Below are 18,681 nucleotides of genomic sequence, written 5' to 3' on the forward strand. Positions count from 1 at the left end.
AAAGATTAAGCCCTAAACTTAAATGAAATGGGACTTTTATCCGTCTTTGTGGAGTAAGATGCCAAAGCATGATGGGACAGCTGAATGCCAGAGCTGCAGGGCAGACAGAAGCCATCAGCAAAGCACATGACAAGCAAGAGTTGCAAATCGCACGCCAATTCCAAAGCAAACAAGCCTTCTCACAACATCACTTCATGGGAATCTGGAGTTTATCAGAAACATACAAAAGCCAAGAAAAATGACCGGAAATTCAGCATGACCTCCGTCGTCAGTAGGAAATCTCCCCGGAAATCTACAAATTGCACAGGAACTCGTCCTTGAACGTCCTCCCCAGCGGAATGTCCACAACACCACTCGATCAGGAGGAACGTCCAATGGGTGCCATCGACCAAGGCCGCGTTTCTGCTTCGTTTACAGGAAAGCTTCCCTTCCTTATTTTAATCACTGGCAAAAGTAGGTACTTCTTCTTGGTCTTGCATCATAGGACTTTGGTCTGCTCTCTAGGGAGACGCAAATACACATCCCTAATGATTCTGATACAGATCTATCTTCACTTCCTACGCAAACTACTGACGTCACCTCCAAACGAATTTAAGTTCCAAAGAATTCAGTATCTTTGGGTCCAAATTCTAGCTCTATCACTTCCCAGCTGTATGAACTTGGGCAAATTACTTGGCTTCTCTGGGGCTCTATTCTTTTTTTTTTTCTTTTTAAAAAAGATTTTATTTATTTATTTGACAGAGAGACAGATCCAAGTAGGCAGAGAGGCAGGCAGAGAGAGAGGGGGAAGCAGGCTCCCTCCTGAGCAGAGAGCCCCATGCAAGGCTCTATCCCAGGATCCTGAGATCATGACCTGAGCCGAAGGCAGGCACCCCTGGGGCTCTATTCTTATACATAGAAGAGAGGAGACAGTACCAACTGCATAGGATTACTGGGCAGATTTGGGGCACCTGGGTGGCTCAGTCTGCTAAGCATCTGACTCTTGATTTCAGCTCAGGTTGTGATCTCAGGGTCATAAGATGGAGTCCTACATTGGGCTCTGTGCTGAACATGGAGCCTGCTTGAGTTTCTCGCTCTCCCTCTCCCTCTGCAACCCCCCCAACCCTCAAGCTTGCTCTCTCTCTCATGCTCAAAAAAAAAAAAAAAAAAAAGGAGTATTGGGCAGATTATACAGGTTATTAATTAATCCAGGTAAAGAATTTAGCACAGTCCCCATCAAGTGATCAATACATTTTCACAAGTTAAGCTGAATAACAGAAAGTGCAGATGGCTCAGAGGTTGAAAAGACTGTATTGTGGCTTAGCCACACCCCAAGCTCCATTTATTCAAATCATTACCAAAATCCCACATTATATCAAATCCTAAGTATACAACATATTTCTCCTTTGGACAAATACACTATTGATCTGAGTTAGAGAACACCGCTAGAACAGCTTTTTTTTTTTTTTTTTTTTTTAAAGAAAATTTTGTCCTAAACTGGTCTGTGCTAAAGACAGGATGTATATCATCTTTTAAAAGAAGTTGCCACAATTCTGCTTTCCTAGAGGGAATAACTAACAACTTCATGAAATGTTTTACAGTAACATCTTGTTCTTCTGAAGGGATCCTATTTCCCTGCTCCTCGTGCACATGCCAACTGTAAAGAGTCACATTTAGGGACCTGGGAGAGGTTGAAGGGTCCAGGAGGATTTTAAGAAACTTGAAGGACATAACCTGAGTTGTATCTCTGACCCCATGGTTTGGTGATAGGTCTTGGGTACAGTCACCTAGTTCTCTGTGCCCCAGCAGAAAAGGAATCTACTTGATCTCACAAAGATAACAGGTGAATAAGGACAGAGCTACATTCCCACGAAGAGCCCTTCCATCTCCCCGGGGTTTTTGCAATGTCAGAGGCATGTTTTGTTAATAGTGCCTACAGTCCGCTGATGGTGGCTGACCTAGAACTAGGTCTGCTCTCCATTTTCACTTTTAGAACTGATGACTCGTGCTTTAGTTGTTTTTTGTTTTTTGTTTTTGTTTTTGTTTTTGTTTTTTTAATGATGGTACAGGAAAATAAAAACTATGGTGAACAAACAGATGCACAAGTTGCCCTCCACAATTTGGACCAGGAAGCCCTGACTTGCTTGCTTCACCTCCAAGATACTGCACGGAAGCATCTTGTTCTGATCATATAACCAGGAGCTCGTTTTATCAGATGTTTTTCCTTGATACAGACTTTGGAAAAACAACAGGAGATTCCATTTTCTATTCTATTTATTCACATCTTCACTTATTTATTGTTTATTTATTCACATATTTATATATTCCATTGATATTTACAGAAAAGACACACTGGCCTTCTCAATGAGAACCTTAAACAAATATAGTTTGAGAACCTAAACTACAGCAACCTAACAGATTTGCCCAAAGGCAAGAAGGAACCTGTTACAGCCTAAAAGCTATGTTACCAAGAGAAACACCTGAAATTTCAGTGGTTCTCAAGGTCTGAAAACCTTTGTGCTAGAATTTACAGTATGCACCAGGATTCGTGTCCTTGAACTTGGCACCTTTGAGAAAATCCCTAATCAGTGAAAATCTTAAGGAAATCCGGGACCTCTGGTTAAAAAGCAGTATTCTGATGACCTCATCCTAAGAGAGCAAATAACATGTGAAAAAGGTACAGAGGCTTTACCTTCATAGAAAACTGTAAGCAGTTCAGAAATGCTGCCTACTGAAAACTTCTCAACAGCAAACAATTCACCTACTAGATGTGGACCAGACCCTTAGGCAGCACAGCCATGGGGAGATACTTCGTTTCCCATACCCATGGCCGTGACAGACCCATGGTCTGGAACTGCGATGCTAAACCTAACACATGTATGTGTTTGAGTGCAGTTACATGCACACGTGTGTACACACGTGTGTTAGATATGTGGGCATGCACATATACACGTGTATGCACGTGTTATGTGGGTGAGTGCACACTGTGCACTCATGTACGAGCATGCATCATTTACATGTGTATACATACGTGTTACACATGAGTGCATGTGTGTAATCACACGTGTCACCGGTGTGAATGTGCATTTGTGAATGTGTCACCTGTGTGCACATGTTACACTTAAGGCTGCACAGTGCCCACGTGCACATGTGCGCATGCACACGTGTTACAGGAGCGAGCATTGTACACATGTGTGCACGTGACACAGACAAGCACCTGTGCACACATACGCATAGCTTTTCTTATATATAAAGTAGTTTAAACAAAAAACATCTCTTGTAACTTGTAAGCACAGTTCACCTACTTGTTACTGAAACACTCGTCATCCTCTACACACATTCCTTGGGGAAAAAACAAGAACAAGTGGGCATTTTTCCAAAACAAAACAAAACAAAACAAAACAAAGGTATAAAGAAAATTCGTACGCAGAGAAATTCTTTGCTCTACAAGCTGGGTGGTGAGGAGAATACAGGGCATCTCCCTAGGGCTCAGGAAGCTCTCTCTGCTCGTATGTTAACTATACAAGGAAAGAGGCAGCAAGGTCAGGGGCCCAAGGTGGGGACGGGCAGGGGACAGCGTGCCGGCAGGGAAACCGGCGGGAGCTGTGAAGGCAGTTGGGGCTGGGAGAGCTAGAGATGGCCCAGTCCCTGGGGATCAAGAGCCCCGCATCTGGGGGGTTAACAAAGTTAAAGAGTTCCTTTTCAGAGGATTGGTCTCTCTTCTTCTTTTCCCCTGCACCTGATAAACTAAGTGTGTTTTCAAAGCACGGGACCAGAAGCAGTAAAAAGTAGGAAGGAGGAGCCCCTGCCCCATAAGAAATGTCCGGGGAAAACACTCCCCTTGCTCCCACACTGGGCTGTCTTCACTAGGCTTTCCTCCCAAACACCCAGGACAGCCGAGGGAACGAATCCGAGGGATGCTTTTGCATCTCTGCACTCCAACGTTCCCGGTGGAGTTCAGAGTCTCAGGACCTGAGTGCACAGCTCCTTGTGGAGTCACAAGCCTTCGGGTGACAGCTGCCGGCCGCTGCCTGGCCTGGCTTCTCCGGCCACACCCTTCACCTGGAAGATCGTCTCCCTGAGGCCACCACCATAGGCCTGACTCAACTCACCACTCAGTAAGGACACTCTCGATGGCCTTAGCCGTCTTGGCTTACATCAAAAAAAATCCCCTTTCCATTCCATCCTGCTGAGATCCTGAGGGATGACAGGAATATCCTGTTGCATTTTTCAGCGTCCCAAGAAGGCTTAGCTGCCATCATTTAAAGAATGAAATGGGGGTGAGAATAAGCAGATGCAAACTTGTATTAAATGACAACAGTGTATACTATAAAAGGGGTAGTATTATTTCACCTTGCACTCAACACTCACTTCAAAAATTTCATGGGGGTGAAAAATAAGAAAAAGCTTTCAAGTAAAACACACACACACAGTTTTGTAGGTTCCCTAAATCCCTACAGTTAGAACCGCCACCATCTTGTCGCTGTTGTGGCCTGGGGTTAACACACAAGGATATTTACAATACAAAAGAATGAGAATTATAAGAAAAATCCATGAACAGTTCCCAAAACAAATGGCCAATGCTAACCCCACCCCACCCCACCCACGCAAGGTAAAGACAGGTCCCTCATGTGCACTTTGGTGACTTAAATAACTTCGGCACCCACACAGGGATCTCTGAGGCCTGATGTGAATCACCAGCCCTGCTTGTAATGATCCGAGACCATCCCCCCCCTCTGTAGCTCAGAGGAGAACCTGACAGTGGACACAAGTCTAGTATTATGTGATTAACTTCCTTTGTGAAATAATGTGTGTCATTAAGATTCTAATTAGAAGTCACAAAATCCCTGCTGTCATAAACACATCAGGATGGTGCACCTCGGCTGTGCCTGTTGTACTTAAGCTGCAGGGACACCTCTCGTAAAACTTTCACTGCTAAATCATCTAACTAAAAATGTGCCAATTCTTTGATTAAACATCTCTACTCCCAGGCAAGTTTATCCTCAAGAAACAATCAGACAAGCATACCATGATCTAGGTATAAGAACACTGGTGTGCTGTTTTCTAGAAAAGCAAACAACTAGAAACAACCTAAAATGGTCATATAAATGATGATATATGTCAGGAGGACTCAGACACCTAGGACTCCTACCTTGGGCTGTAGACTCCAGAGTGTGCCTGCCCATCACAAAGACCATTTGAAAAAAAAAAAAAAAAAAAAGGTATCTCAAAGAATGAATCATGGACTTTGGTGGAAAATGTTATTTGGTGGAAAATGCCTGGGTGGCTCAGTTGGTTAAGCATCTGCCTTCAGCTTAGGTCATGATCCCAGTATCCTAGGATCAAGCCCTGCATCGGGCTCCCTGCTCACTAGGGAGCCTGTTTCTCTCTCTCCCTCTGCCCCTCCCCAGCTTGTGCATGCTCTCAAAAAACTAAAACCTTACCAAAAAACAAACAAACAAAAAAGCAAAAAAAAAAAACAAAAATAAAAACAAAACCCACCAAAAAACTGAAATTTCAAGAAAATATGTAATACAAGTTAAGGAAATAAAAACATTTGTAAGGGGGCGCCTGAGTGGCTGTTGTTACGCATCTGCCTTCTGCTCAGGTCCTGATCCCAGGGTCCTGGGATGTAGCCCTGCATGGGGCTCTCTGCTCAGTGGGAAGCCTGCCTCTCCCTCTCCTGCTCCCCTGTTTGTGTTCCCTCTCTTGCTGTCTCTCTGTCAAATAAATAAATCTTAAAAAAAAAAAATTGTAAGACTAGGAAGGAAAAGACTCACACACACGCACACATTATCCCCAAACACATTTTTCTACAGATTATTTTGTGGCCAAGATGCGTTAAAGTATAGTTTCATTTGAAAACAGATTTTTAATGAATTGTTTTCTTTATAATGTACACAGCATTGAAAAGTTTTAGGAACACTGAAAATTCACAGTATTAATATGATTTATATAATTAACTTAAAATATTTAGTTCTTTCTGCAAAAATCAGTGATCACATGCAACCTTTTCCTTTAATCTAAATATTGCTATATAAGCGACATAAAGGGGATTAAAAGTATACTTATCTTGATGAGCAGTGAGTAATGTATAGTTGGTGAATCATTAAACTGTATACCTGAAATTAATAGCACTATGTTAATTATACTTTATTTTAAAAAAAGAAAAATATTACTATATGGATTTTTGTTGATAATGCCAATAACTACAATCTTGCCTTACAGAGCAGGCCTTCTTCAAACTGAAGTTCATTAAAAATCAAAGAACCACTAGGACCTAAGAAAGGTCTTTTACTTTGGTGTCACCGCCCACAAAACATAAATTGTGAAAATCTTGTCGATAACCATATAATTTAGTGATTTTGCTGAAATACGGGCAAGAGAAATGGATTTGTGGAAAATATATTATGGACTATATGTCTATTACTCATGCAAACATCACTGGCCTATCAAACGAATGGCCAGACATGTGCAACTATAATTATCTTCATTTACCTTTGATATTCTGCTGACTTTCAGCAATAAAAACCATAGTCTCACACAAATGTTTTTGACTGTGTCCTAATGAAAGTCTATGTGTCACGGTAGGCAAAGTCATTTTATGTACCAGTCTGTAAGCTTGATTTATAACTTTTAAATAATTAGATATGTGATACGGGGTTTACATTTGTAGTCTTGCCCCTGACCTTGAAAACGACATATGCAAGTTTCTTGACACTTAAAGCTTTTAGCAATCAACTCTTAAGAGGAAAATAGTATAGGTGTGCTTTTCTAGAAACATATATACAGAGGTATGGAAAGACTAAAACATTAAAAGTAGGACCCAGGCAGTTTTTGTCTCTTGCTTCTGGCATTTTCTAAATTTAGTACATATTCTTTGCAGGATTAAGGAAAGAAGAAATGGATTTAAGAATGACGTGGCAAATAGTACATTACTTTGACATAGTTAGGTCTGTAATGACACAGTAAATTTATGTTTAACAAAAGTTTTCAAAGCACAATTTAAATATCTAAGAAGACAGTGAAACCAAAGATGAATGGTCGCTGCACACGTGAGCATGCTGGCTACGGATAAACTTCTTTTAAATTTAAACACAGAAAAAGTAGACCTCACAAACACAGGCTTTTGGAGATAAGACCACCTCTCTCCATAACCTATACCACTGTCAACGGGTACTGCTCATATGTTACTAATGGACCAGAAAAAAGAAAAGAGACATTTAAAACAATTATGGAATCATTTTCAGACCTTATGTTGGATAACAGGTCAAGTAAAAAAGCTAATATTTTACTGTAACATCCTCTAAATCTTTTATCTTCACCTCTAAATGTCCAACAAGTGGTAAAGATAAGCCAACCCCAAAGTGCAAAAATTGAACCTCGCCTACCTTTTCTTTGCTAATAACTCATTAAAAAAAAAAATCCGCATGTAAAATGTTGTTATACTGAGACGATTTTTTAAAAATATATATACTTTTAAATTGTATTTATTTATTTAATCAACAGAGAGAGACCGGAGAAAGGGAACACAAGCAAATGGGAGTGGGGCGGGGTGGGGGAAGCAGGCTCCCCACGGAGCAGAGAGTCTGATGCGAGGCTCGATCCCAGGACCCAAGGATCATGACCTGAGGCAAAGGCAGATGTTTAATGACTGAGCCACCTAGGCACCCCACACTTGGACAATTTGAATCCTGAAGAACAGATACTGAAGCCTGGATAAAGGTAGAGTTATTAAATTTACAACACCCAGGTGTCCCCCACTTGCTCAGGCTGAATTTCAACAGAGAGCCCTAACACCTCCCACCCAACCCCACCTCCACCCACCCTCACCCCCATAACTGGCAGAGTCAGGTGATAGATAGGATGTCACATGACAGGAGACGCTAGATTTAAACTGGGGACTCAAGTTTCATACTCCAGACCCAGTGGACACATTTTCTGAAAAGCTCTCGGCCAGGCAGCAAGATGTTTTAATCAAGGATGCTGTTTGAGAAATGTTCAGCTCTGCTGTGGGTGATCACGCCCCAATCACCAAGCTGCTAGCAAGTAAAACACAACCAACGAGGAGAAACCCTGAGAGGACATCAGAATCTTGAACTGAGAGCGAACATTCCATCAGAAAACCTCAAGGAGAAACCCTACAGTAAGACAGCCAGACCTGGGGAGACAAAGGAGTTCTAATGAAACTCAAAAAGCGAGTCTTCTAAGTATCTTCTTACACAAACCTTCCTACCATCGTCATGAGGTCGGGTGGCAGCTTTTGCAACCACAATGCCCAAGGAAACAGCAGGTGGGTCTTTCTAAAGTAAACAGCAAACCAGATAAAAATGAATGGCAGGATGAACATTTTCCCACCAGGTTTCAATACTTCCGGAGTGTGTGTGTTTCCCCAAGCTCTCAGGGAGTTTAACTCAAAGATCATTTACGAACTACCTACTGTATACAGCACTTCAAAGAGCCCAGAAGCAATGATAAAAGCGTAAGGCAAATGACACCGACAGGACAGACAAGAATGGCAGTGAGGAGTTCAGAGAATCTGGGGACACAAGTGTGCACTCAAATCCTGATGATCACTTTCTAACTGTGGGGCACTGGGCTACTTACTTAACCTCTCCGTGTCTCACTTTCTTCTTTCATGGGAACTTAATCCAAGAGCTGTCAAATGCATCCAAGTAGCTACTAAGTAACAAGTATTCAGGAAAGTGCCTGGCACACAGAGCTCTCTGTAAACTTTAGTGATATTGATTATTGACCTCGAAGAATTATAAAATGCTCTACAATCAAGGAAAAACATTAAAAGCATCGCCCCTCCCACCATAAAAAGATCTGTACTTAAGGGGAAAATAAAGGCTACAGAAGGAGAAGATCCCTTCCTTAAGGACCTCTTTGTGCAAATGAGGTGAGAAAACTTATAAATGGGATAGTCAACCTCTTGAGGCTCTGTTTATTCACTTGAGAAGGGGGAAAAGGAAGAAGATATGTAAAGCTCTGGCTAACCAGGGTAAACTCCTAACAAGACCAGGGCAGAAAGAGGAGGAGCCAAGTTCAGAGGGAAGAAAGAGAGGCAGGGGTCACCGTAAACTAGACCCGTCAGAGATGGTTTCAAGAAAGGAGCTAGCCGGGCAGGACATCCGATCAGCGGAGAGGACGGGCGCACAAAAGCGTGGAGTAGGACCAGTAAGAGATCCTCAGGAACAGAACTCACATGGGAAAAAAGAATAAAGAGTTGCAAGATCAGAGGGCCTGGAAAATCGGACGAAGGAATGTGAGCCTGATTTTATTAGCAATACGGACATGGTGCAGACAGAACTCTGGAGAGGGAAAATGTGCCAGAAGTATACAGGTTGAAAGGGAGAAAATAAATGCAATCTAGGAAAAGAAATGATACTGGGGAACAGCCGGGAGGCCAACGTTTCTCTGCACCACTGAATACTGGAATTCCATTCACCATCAAGAGCCACTCACTCTTACTTAGTTACTATAACTAAGCTCCATGTGCCGAGTAAATCTCATCTCAAATTCTAATAATCATGCAAGGTTGATATGATTATACCCACAGAAATAAAGCCCAGGAAGGTCAGAAAAGCCAAGATCCCGAAGGGGAGAGGGGTATAGCAGGTTTCCAAAAGCCATATCTTTTCTAGTTTTAAGGATGAGACCCTTTTCACTCCAACTAGGGGCATTCGGGCATGGGGAAGTATTCTCAAGCTTAACATAGAGGTCACTGGTTGCTCATTCTTGAATGTTCCCTGCAGAGGACATGAAAATCTTATGTAGTAGTTACTCTGAATGCAAAATTTTGAAAGCCATTAATAAGGTATCCCTAACAGACAGAAGGGAATACAGAGTACACTTAATCACAATGAGCATGGAGAATGCTGAATTATACTGTGCACCTGAAACTAATAACACCGTATGTTAACTATACTTCAATAAAAAATAAACTTAAAAAAGAAAAAAAAAATTAGGTACCCTATTTCCTACCAATTTTAACAGAAGAGTACATTCGAGGCTCAGGTCCTTAGAGGTGACCCCATTCAAAGCCAGCAGCGCTGGAGAAGCAAACACTGCTCTCTCCTCCCTCCCCGCTGGTCTATGCCCGGTGGAGAGGTGAGAACAGCAGGCCACATGATCTGGGGAGAGCAGCCCTTCCCTCCTTCCCTGCCAGGCCCCGGGGATCAGGGCTCCCTGATGGCAACAAGTGTCCTGCTTGCAGCTGCTCCTGGGGGCTCTGCTGTCCCCAAACCGGCAGAGGACTAAAAATGAATATTTGACAATAGAAATTTGTAGAGAGTGTGCAGAAAAGGCAAGGCACCGTAACTCCACTGTGAGAACAGAAGATACCAGCAAACGGTCTGATTCTACTTCACAGCGGTCAAAGGGGTCACCTTCAGGAACTGGTAGAACAAGAAAGTCCTTGAGAGAGGATGTGGGGAGGAGGGAAGGAGCGCCCCAAAGTAAGTCTTATTTCTTTTTTTAACCAAGACAATGAAGAAGATATAAAACAAAAGTACTATGAAAAGGGGAGGAAAAATAGGCTCCAGAACTCCTTCCAGCTTAAAAAGATATTTGAACAGCTCCAGGTTAACCACCAAAACCAAGACACCTTGGCAAATTGAGTGGAAACAAGGCAGGGGATTCCACCTAACATCTGGAGGGTGAACCAGGTCGCAAGAAATAGGTGCAGCTGAAATGTCTTCAGGAGCAATTTAAATCTTAAGATGGTAATAACCTGTTTTCTATATTTGTATTTGGGTTCATACTCGTGTACGTTTTACATATTCTGAAAAATCAAAGCATTTATGTAAGTTCCATTAATAATCCTCAAAAGATCTTTTGTTTGAACAGCCAGTAGGCCACACCTATTCCTAAAATAGGAAACAGAAAAGTCAAGCTCATTTATGTGTTCAACTGGTGCTTACTGGCCCCTCTAGGACCCTCCGTGCTATACTTGGCCCCAGGGACATGGAAACAGCATCCACTTCAAAATAACAACAACATGTTTGCAAAACATTCTTGCCACTTGGTCGAGCCTTTCTGTTTGCTTTAAAAAGAAAAAAAAATTGCTGCTGGTTATAGACATACCTCAACTTGGTTTCTGCCTACAGTAAATTTAACAACTTACTTCCAAAGGCTAAAAAAACAAGTGTTCCCAGAAGTGTGCACACAATTTAATTGAGAGAAGCCCAAAAAAAAAAAAAAAAAAAAAGTAAGGTCATGAAGGAAGCGCAACTCTGTTGGGGGAGGTGTGGGGCACTCAGCTTCTCCAATCAGGGAACGTCTGGAAGTTAGTAGCCATCAGCAGATGGCACAAGCCTCCCACGCATCTTAGTGGTCAGCAGGAAAAGGCCTGATGCTATTTAAAGTAGGCAAGTGCAGGCAAGAAGTCTCTGCTTACAACACACACAGGAATTAATTCCAGGAGGCAACGCTCCATGGGCTAGCTCAGGGGTTCTCAACTGGGAGTGATTTTGCTCCCCATGGCTCATTTGGCAACGTCCCCAGACATTCTGATTGTCATAGCTTGGGGGCGCTACTTGCACCTGGTGGGCAGAGGCCGGGGATGGCAAAGGACAGCCTCCCAAGAACAAAGAACTAAGTGACCCAAAATGTCAATGGCACCCGGTTTGAGAAACCCTGGCCCAGCCCTAAACAGCAGCTGCTAGTCACAAGAAATCCCCATTCTGTTATTATCTGGCCATACGCACATAAAGATAAGACATGCAACATCTTATTTTTTTCAATTGCTAGTGTTAGCTTCAAGCTGTTGTCCAACAAGCAGCAAGTCATTATGCCTAAATCACAATGACAAAAAAGTTAGCAAAGATGCCAGTTACCAGAACACTACTGCTGAGTCCCTACAGTTTGGCTGTCCTTGAAAGCATATCACTGCCACACTTACGGTCTCTATTCTAACAGGACATCCCATCATTTTCTTAATGGATAATTTATCCAAATTTAACAAAAGGATGGTCTGTTACAAGACACTAACAGAGAGAGACAGGACCTAGGTTAAGAGTTTGTCTCCAATTAACACAGCACAATGTTGCCTCTCTGGCCTTGACCGCTTCCCACTCAAAAGCGATTACAATCAGGGATGGAACTTTGAAGGTCGATTAGAAATATTCTAATACAAATACAACACAAGATTAAAAGCGTAACTTTAAATAAATGCAAATTTCCCAAAAGTACTCAAGTCACCAACAACAGAGAAAAAAGGCTCTGGATTCTATAATAAGCTCCCCAGGTTAGACAAATGACTTAAAGTCTTTAGGTTAAGATTCATCATCCAGGAAATGAACGGGGTGTAGATGATCGCCAAAGGCCAACTTCAATGTTATATACGAATCGCTAAAATAATATACAACAACCAGGTCTCCTTACAATGAACAAAATATGGTATAAGGAAAAAAAGTATGTCAAGGAAAGGAGGTAAGGGCAGATTACAGCTGACATACCTTATCCTGCAGTTCCCCCCACTTGCACTAGGGGACAGAGCTCTCCCCAAGGGGAGGCCACAAGCCCCCATCCCTCTGAGGTCCACAGACAGGCTTCAAGGGGAGTGAAACCCCAACAAACCGAACACAAATCCTATATCTCAAGAGCTTTCCCAAGGGAACCATAAGACAAAAACAAAACAAAACAAAAAGTTATGAATTAGTGTCGTGCAGGCAGAGCCTAAGTTTTCTTACAGATGAAAGCAATTAAATACAGCCCATTGGACCCTCATAGTTGGTTAACCTGCAACTCCTGAAAAAGTTCTGGTGCTTTCTTCCAGTCATGAAAACAAGTCTATAGGTTTAAAAAAAAAAAAAAGAGCTATAGTCTTAACCATAGATTTCTTTAAAAGTAAAAATATGAATTAATGGATGACTCATTCCTTTCCACTCTTCCTCTCACAGCAAATGTGGGGATCACATAGGAAATACAACTTGAAAAAAGTGGACATTACTATGACCAAGAATAAATCACTTTGGCCATTAAAAACAGTTGTCTGAGAATACAGTAAGTAAGCATCCAGTAGGCTGAATGACTTGAAATATTATACCCAGTTAAGTCTGATAAAGCAAGTTTACCATCAGAGGCAAACCCTAACCAATGTAACTTGCTGGAAGATTCCAAACGGTCCTGGATTCACAAAACATCCCCTGGCTTTCAATGAAAGTCACATCAGGCTCCCTTAAGTCAACGAAGTTTACTCTGAGCCACTTCAAACCTCCAACTTAAACAGAATCTATTAAATAAACACAACCAAGAAAGGAGAAGACGCCAAGAAACCACTGTAACTCTCGATCCCAGGGAGGAGGGGGAAAAAGGTTCTCGAGTCAAGGGTTTTCACGTAACCGGGGTGTCCCCTCCTCCCTCGATGACCCTGTACGGGGCATCAGTTTAATCTTTAAAAATAATCATGGTTTGCCCTAAACGACTTTCTTTAAATTCGAATTCAAAATCCGGCCAGGACCGTCAGCACAAGTACATGATGTTTTGGTCTCCCCCTCTGGAATGATCTCAAACCCCGAACGAGTACATCTCGGTGAGAGCTCCAACCCGGACTCCAAAGGTCCCGCGGGCAGAGAACACAGTGAATGATTAAACCCTCAATGCCTTCTCGCACTTCTTAGCCGTCTCCTCTGGAAGGGTTTGCGCCCCTCTCACAGGAAGCCGGCACGTTTTGCAAAGGAAATTCCAGACCAGAACTTTCTTGGAGAAAGGCACGTCCCCGTTGAACATGTTACTGGGCTTCCCGCACCCAGGCAGTCGGGCCCCGGCGCCCGGCGCCTCACCTCGCCCGCGGCGCCGCGGGGACACCCGCGAGCCAGCCACCCACGCGGAAGGAGGCTCACCTTCGCTACGTCCCGGAGCGCGGGACCAAACAAAACCTGCCCCGGCTTACTCATCCTGAGACTCCCGGGGTGCGGGGGGGTGATTTCAGGCGACTCCCGAAAAGTTTCGCCCTCCCGGGCTTTGGGCAGGGTCCCCGGCGAGCGCGCGGCGCGGTGGGCAGATCCCTCCCGGGGCGCCGGGACCTGGTCCCGGCAGGGTGGCCGGCGCGAGCGCACTCACCTCGGGGAAGAAGTTGTCCATTGTTCCAGGGCGCTCCCCGACTTGCCCGAGTCCCGCGTCCGGCTCGCGGAAGTCAGCCCAGCAGACGGTCCGGGGAAACCATGCGTGTCACGGCGCGACTCCCAGGAACCCGAGTCCGCGGGGCTCCCCCGCTGCCATTGCCTTACCCCCTTCTCGTCTTTCGCACCTTTTGTTTGCCCAAACCCAAGTCTCTAACTCATCCGTCCCAACTGCAGCCTTTGTCTCCCTGCCTCCAAGTTCCTTACTTCAGGGCGCAGCGCTCGAGAGCGGAGAACAGCTGGTGACACATTCTTCCCCCGGGCTGGGGGAGGGCGGCGGGGGTCTTGGGAGCGCGCCCCCTCCCTGTGCGCTCCTGCCGGAGGCGCTCGCCGCGACAAGGGGACAGCGGCCACAAAGCGAGTCCGGAGTGGCTCTCCCCGCGCGAGCGCCGCCGCGGTGAGGCTTCGGGCGCCTGGGCTCTGCCGGCTCACCGCGGCTCCGAGACTCGCAGACAGGAGCGCTCGCCCCGCCCACGCGCCCCGTCCCGCCCCGCCAGGAGCTGAGCCCCGCCCACTCAGCCGGCCCTCCGGTCTCGGCCGCCTCGCCCCTCCCCTCCAGGAGCCCAGCCCAAAGCCAACCCCGCCCCGCGCTTCCGCAGGGCCGGCCCCGCCCACTCCGCCTGGGGCAAACGCGGCCTGAGCTGCGGGAGGGGAAGGCGAGGCTGGGGCTGCACCTCCTCGGGTCCCCGCCTCCCCACCCAGGAGTGGGCGGGGGAGTAGACTCTACCCTCTGGTGATTGAGACCAAACAGTCACCGGGGAGGAGGGGTTGGGGGATTCTTTTGTGCCTTTGATCTTCAGCGGCCCCTGGAACAGGCTCAACACGGATCTCATTAATGCAGATCGGCAGATGAGCGACCCCGGGGAAGGAAGCGCGGTCGGCCGAGCTGCCCGGGCTGTGGGGCCAGATCAAAGCGGGGAACCGAGGCTCCTCAGAGTTTCTGGAAGCTGCCTTCCCGTGTTGAGTTTCTCTCTTGCCGTCAGGTTAAAAGACGTTTTGCTAGCAGCGGGAGAATGCAGTTTTGTAACCTGGAAGAGGACAAGGCCAATTGCGCCGTAAGAAATGTAACCCTTTTCCTAGATCTAAAGGAAGCAGGCGAAGGCAAGTGAGATGGGTGAAAGATCAGCCCCAGCTGACACTGTGTCCTCTAGGGCAGGCCCTCAGACTTGAGCGTGCCCAGGAATCGCCTGGGAATCTTGTTAAAATGCAGACTGGAATTCAGTGGGGACATTTCCAACAAACTTCGAGGTGCCCTCAAAGGGTGGCACGTGGCCCTGTGCCGGCCTGCAAACTGGAGCCTGTCTGTAACAGGTAGAAAACCTGCGAGCAAAGGTCCAGGAACTTTCGTAGCAGTTTAAAAAAAAATGCCACAACCACCAGGCGAATGATCGGTGGGCGCTTTGAACCGGGGATAAACCAGTTTTGGTGTTGTCAGACTTCTCGTGAGTCATACCTGGCACAGCAGGGTTCTACTATTGGTATCGGGCAAATTGGAAACAAAAACATCTGGTTCTTCACCACAAGTGGTGTGAGAGGCTCTCTCCAGGGGATTCGCCAACTGCTCCTCATCCTTAAAGCTTAAATCAGAAAATCACATCTTCCAGGGGAAGCCTTCCCCAAAACGCCAGGCCACTCATCCAGCTTCATTCCTAACACTGTTGAGGATACTGTATGTTTTAAGGGTCTTTTTATTGGTGTCCTCTCTTTGGTTGGGAGACTAGAAGCTCCTCAACAGGGGGAAACTGAGCTTTAAAATGTGTACCCCCCCCCACCTGCCTTGCAGAATGAGTGGATGAAGCATCCTTTTTTAATCCTTCTGGGAAAAATCCAAGTGTGTTTGAAACCTGAACCTCAGAGCAGTGCTCCGGCATAAATGTCCTGAGACCCACCTCCCTTGCCTTTGGAAAGAGTCAAAGTACAAATTAGTGTTCGTGTGCCCTGGTTCATGGGTGGACATACTGAAGCCCTTAAAGCTTGTGTCCCCGGTGGCAAAGAAAACGAAGATGGAGGCAGGACCCAGGCACCAGCCAAAGTGCTTAGTCAAATGAGCGAAGCTGCCACCTGTGCTCAGAGGTGTGGGGGGGGCAAAACAATTACAGTCATTATGGTGTTAATCTGTACAGAACATCTCTCAGGAGAAATTACCAGGCCGCTTGTTCAGGCGAGGAGGGTGCAGGTGTGGCTTGATTCCCAGCAACCACCCAGTCAGTAATGTACTGTATGTCCTTGGCCATGTCATTTCAAAGTCACTTTCCAACACTGGCTCATCGATCGTCACGAATGGACTACACTAATACAACATGTGAATATTAGAGGTGACTGGGGAGAGGGGGACAGTGAGGGGATGCTTCCCCTTCGATCCTTCTATAATCCTAAAACTGCTCAAAAACAAAGTCCATGAATCTTTTAAAGTCACTTCCCTGTTGATTAAGAAGATTTAGTTAATAATTACCCCCTACCTTGACTCATGTAAAGAATTGTGAGCCAGGTCCAATACATAAAAGTTGAATTTTACTGAATTATATTTCTTGAAAAAGTTTACACCACCTTATCAAAATCTCCTGAAACAGTTGTTTAAAAAAAGAAAAACGCAAAAAAAAAAAAAAAAAAAGACTCAGTCTGGGTGGGGGGGGGGGGAGGGGCTGGGTGCCTAAATACATCGACATTTTAGTAAGCACCCAACTCAGTAGGCAGTTCTGAGTTTGAGAATCACTGCTTTCCGTTGTCAGAATTCATCAGGTTTTCTGTATAAACACACATTCTCCAGAAGGTGCAAAGATGAACTGTAGCAGTAAGACTGTGCTAAACCACCAAGTGCCTGTTATTTTAAGCGATCCGGATAGGACTAACTTTATAGTTAGTCTAGATTTATCTATCTATAGATAGATCTAACTTTCAGGTCTTTATGGTGGAATCCTTTGTTTCAAAGGATGATCTTCAGTTTACAAGGGCTTAGACAAAGTTGAACAGAGAAGGGAAGTATTTTAAATCAATAGATTTCTAAGAATATCTAACCCGTTACCATTTTTTTAAAGTCATGTGCTTCCTTTCAAGAAGCTGCCTTACCCATTGGGCAAAACCCTTTGGGCTAAAATGGGTAAACTCCACCCCTTAAGAACTGACAGGCAGAGGCTCAACGGAATGTTAATGCCAGAATGAGCACATTTCTCAGAAGCCAAGTTCCTTCTCAATTATTCTTATTTCTCGAAGACTCCATGCTAACTTTTCGTTTTCAAAATAAAACACCAAACAAACAAGCAAACAAAACAAAAAACCCACCTCAGGTTACATTCTCTTATTTAGCTGCCAAAATTAGCCCACGATAAACAACTCCAATACAGATGGGAGCAGGTCTCCACTCTAAGGGAGAATTATGTAGGTATCTGCGTGAGTGAGGTAATACAATCTTCCTGTGTTTTTATTTTCCACTTGTGTTTGTTTGTTTTTAGTTGAAGTGTGTTGTCTTAAGCTCCTTTGTGATTTCCAATGGAGTCCTTTTTGGTTGTTCTGTTGCTGATATCACTTCCTAATCTGGTTGTGTCTTCATGTGTAGAATATTTTCCATCACTTCTGTTTTTATAAAAAACTCACCTCTAATTGCTCCAGTCAGAGTAATGGTTTAATTAGTAGGTATGGAAAGGGAAAGTTCAGGAAGGTTCTTTCACACAAATTAGAAGTTGAGAACTGACACAACTCTAAAATCCTGTTTTTCGTGCTTCACTAACCAGTGGTGGTCCTTTCGGTTGACTTGTGGTCTTGGGTGTTTAAAAATTCAAATGTGTTCCTTTTTGAACAAAAAAAAACGAAGGGCATTTTTTAAATGCTCTTTAGACTTTTAGACAAGAGTTTTGTTGGCTTGTTTACTTCCAATAACTTGCGATTCAAAAATCCTGAAGGGAATTTTTTTTTCTCATGTGAAATGGAAAATGATTGTGCAAGATTTCTGCAGAAAGAATAAAATCTGCGGTGAAAATATGTGAAATGTTTTCCAATCTGATAGAATTGAACAAGTACAGAAGAATAAACAGAAATAAAGCACAAGGGATAAGACACTCAAAAAAGTAAGCTGCTGGCAGTCATTTTTTTCCTAAACACCACGAACAAGGGCTAAGCTATAATTTACCTCCTCAGAAGCAGGACAGTCCACAGACAGCCGATTCTAACTAGATCCCATCTCCTCAAACTAGAGCAGGAACGCTTTCTAAATTGATGTCCCACGCATACACGCAGAGTGGTTTTCCTAATATCCATCCATTTCCATTTAAAGCGCTTGGTCCTGGTTCTGTTGAATGGGATCAATGTAACCAAATCCTTGAAACCCTCCGGGACGATACAGTCTGCTCATTTAGAGACTGTGTGCCGGCGCCCTTTCTCCCTTGATCTCTTGGTATCTTCCTGCTCCCTCTCTTTCATTGCTCCAGAGGGACGTGGAGGCTGACTTTGACTTTGCAGAGCTGCTCCTGTCTCCCGCTCTGTTAATCACATGTTTACCACTTCTAAACCTCATGCCCTCACGAACTCCCCCTTCTTGCAGTTTTCCCCGTTCCTGTGAATGGAGCCAGTAAATGGGACTGTG

General features: G+C 44.5%; 1 protein-coding gene across 1 annotated transcript in view; it reads right to left on the bottom strand.

Moving 5' to 3' along the window:
- Nucleotides 1-14,556, bottom strand: part of MYO10 (myosin X) — a 212,118-nt gene extending 197,562 nt beyond the window's left edge. Inside the window, 1 exon segment of the mRNA XM_032861894.1 lies at nucleotides 14,047-14,556. Within this exon segment, the coding sequence (XP_032717785.1) occupies nucleotides 14,047-14,067 (21 nt within the window). The 5' untranslated portion in view covers nucleotides 14,068-14,556.
- Between the last annotated feature and the right edge of the window lie 4,125 nt (nucleotides 14,557-18,681).

This window comes from Lontra canadensis, unplaced genomic scaffold (assembly GCF_010015895.1).
Source record: "Lontra canadensis isolate GAN:19392208 unplaced genomic scaffold, GSC_riverotter_1.0 scaffold22, whole genome shotgun sequence".
Classification (NCBI taxonomy): domain Eukaryota; kingdom Metazoa; phylum Chordata; class Mammalia; order Carnivora; family Mustelidae; genus Lontra; species Lontra canadensis.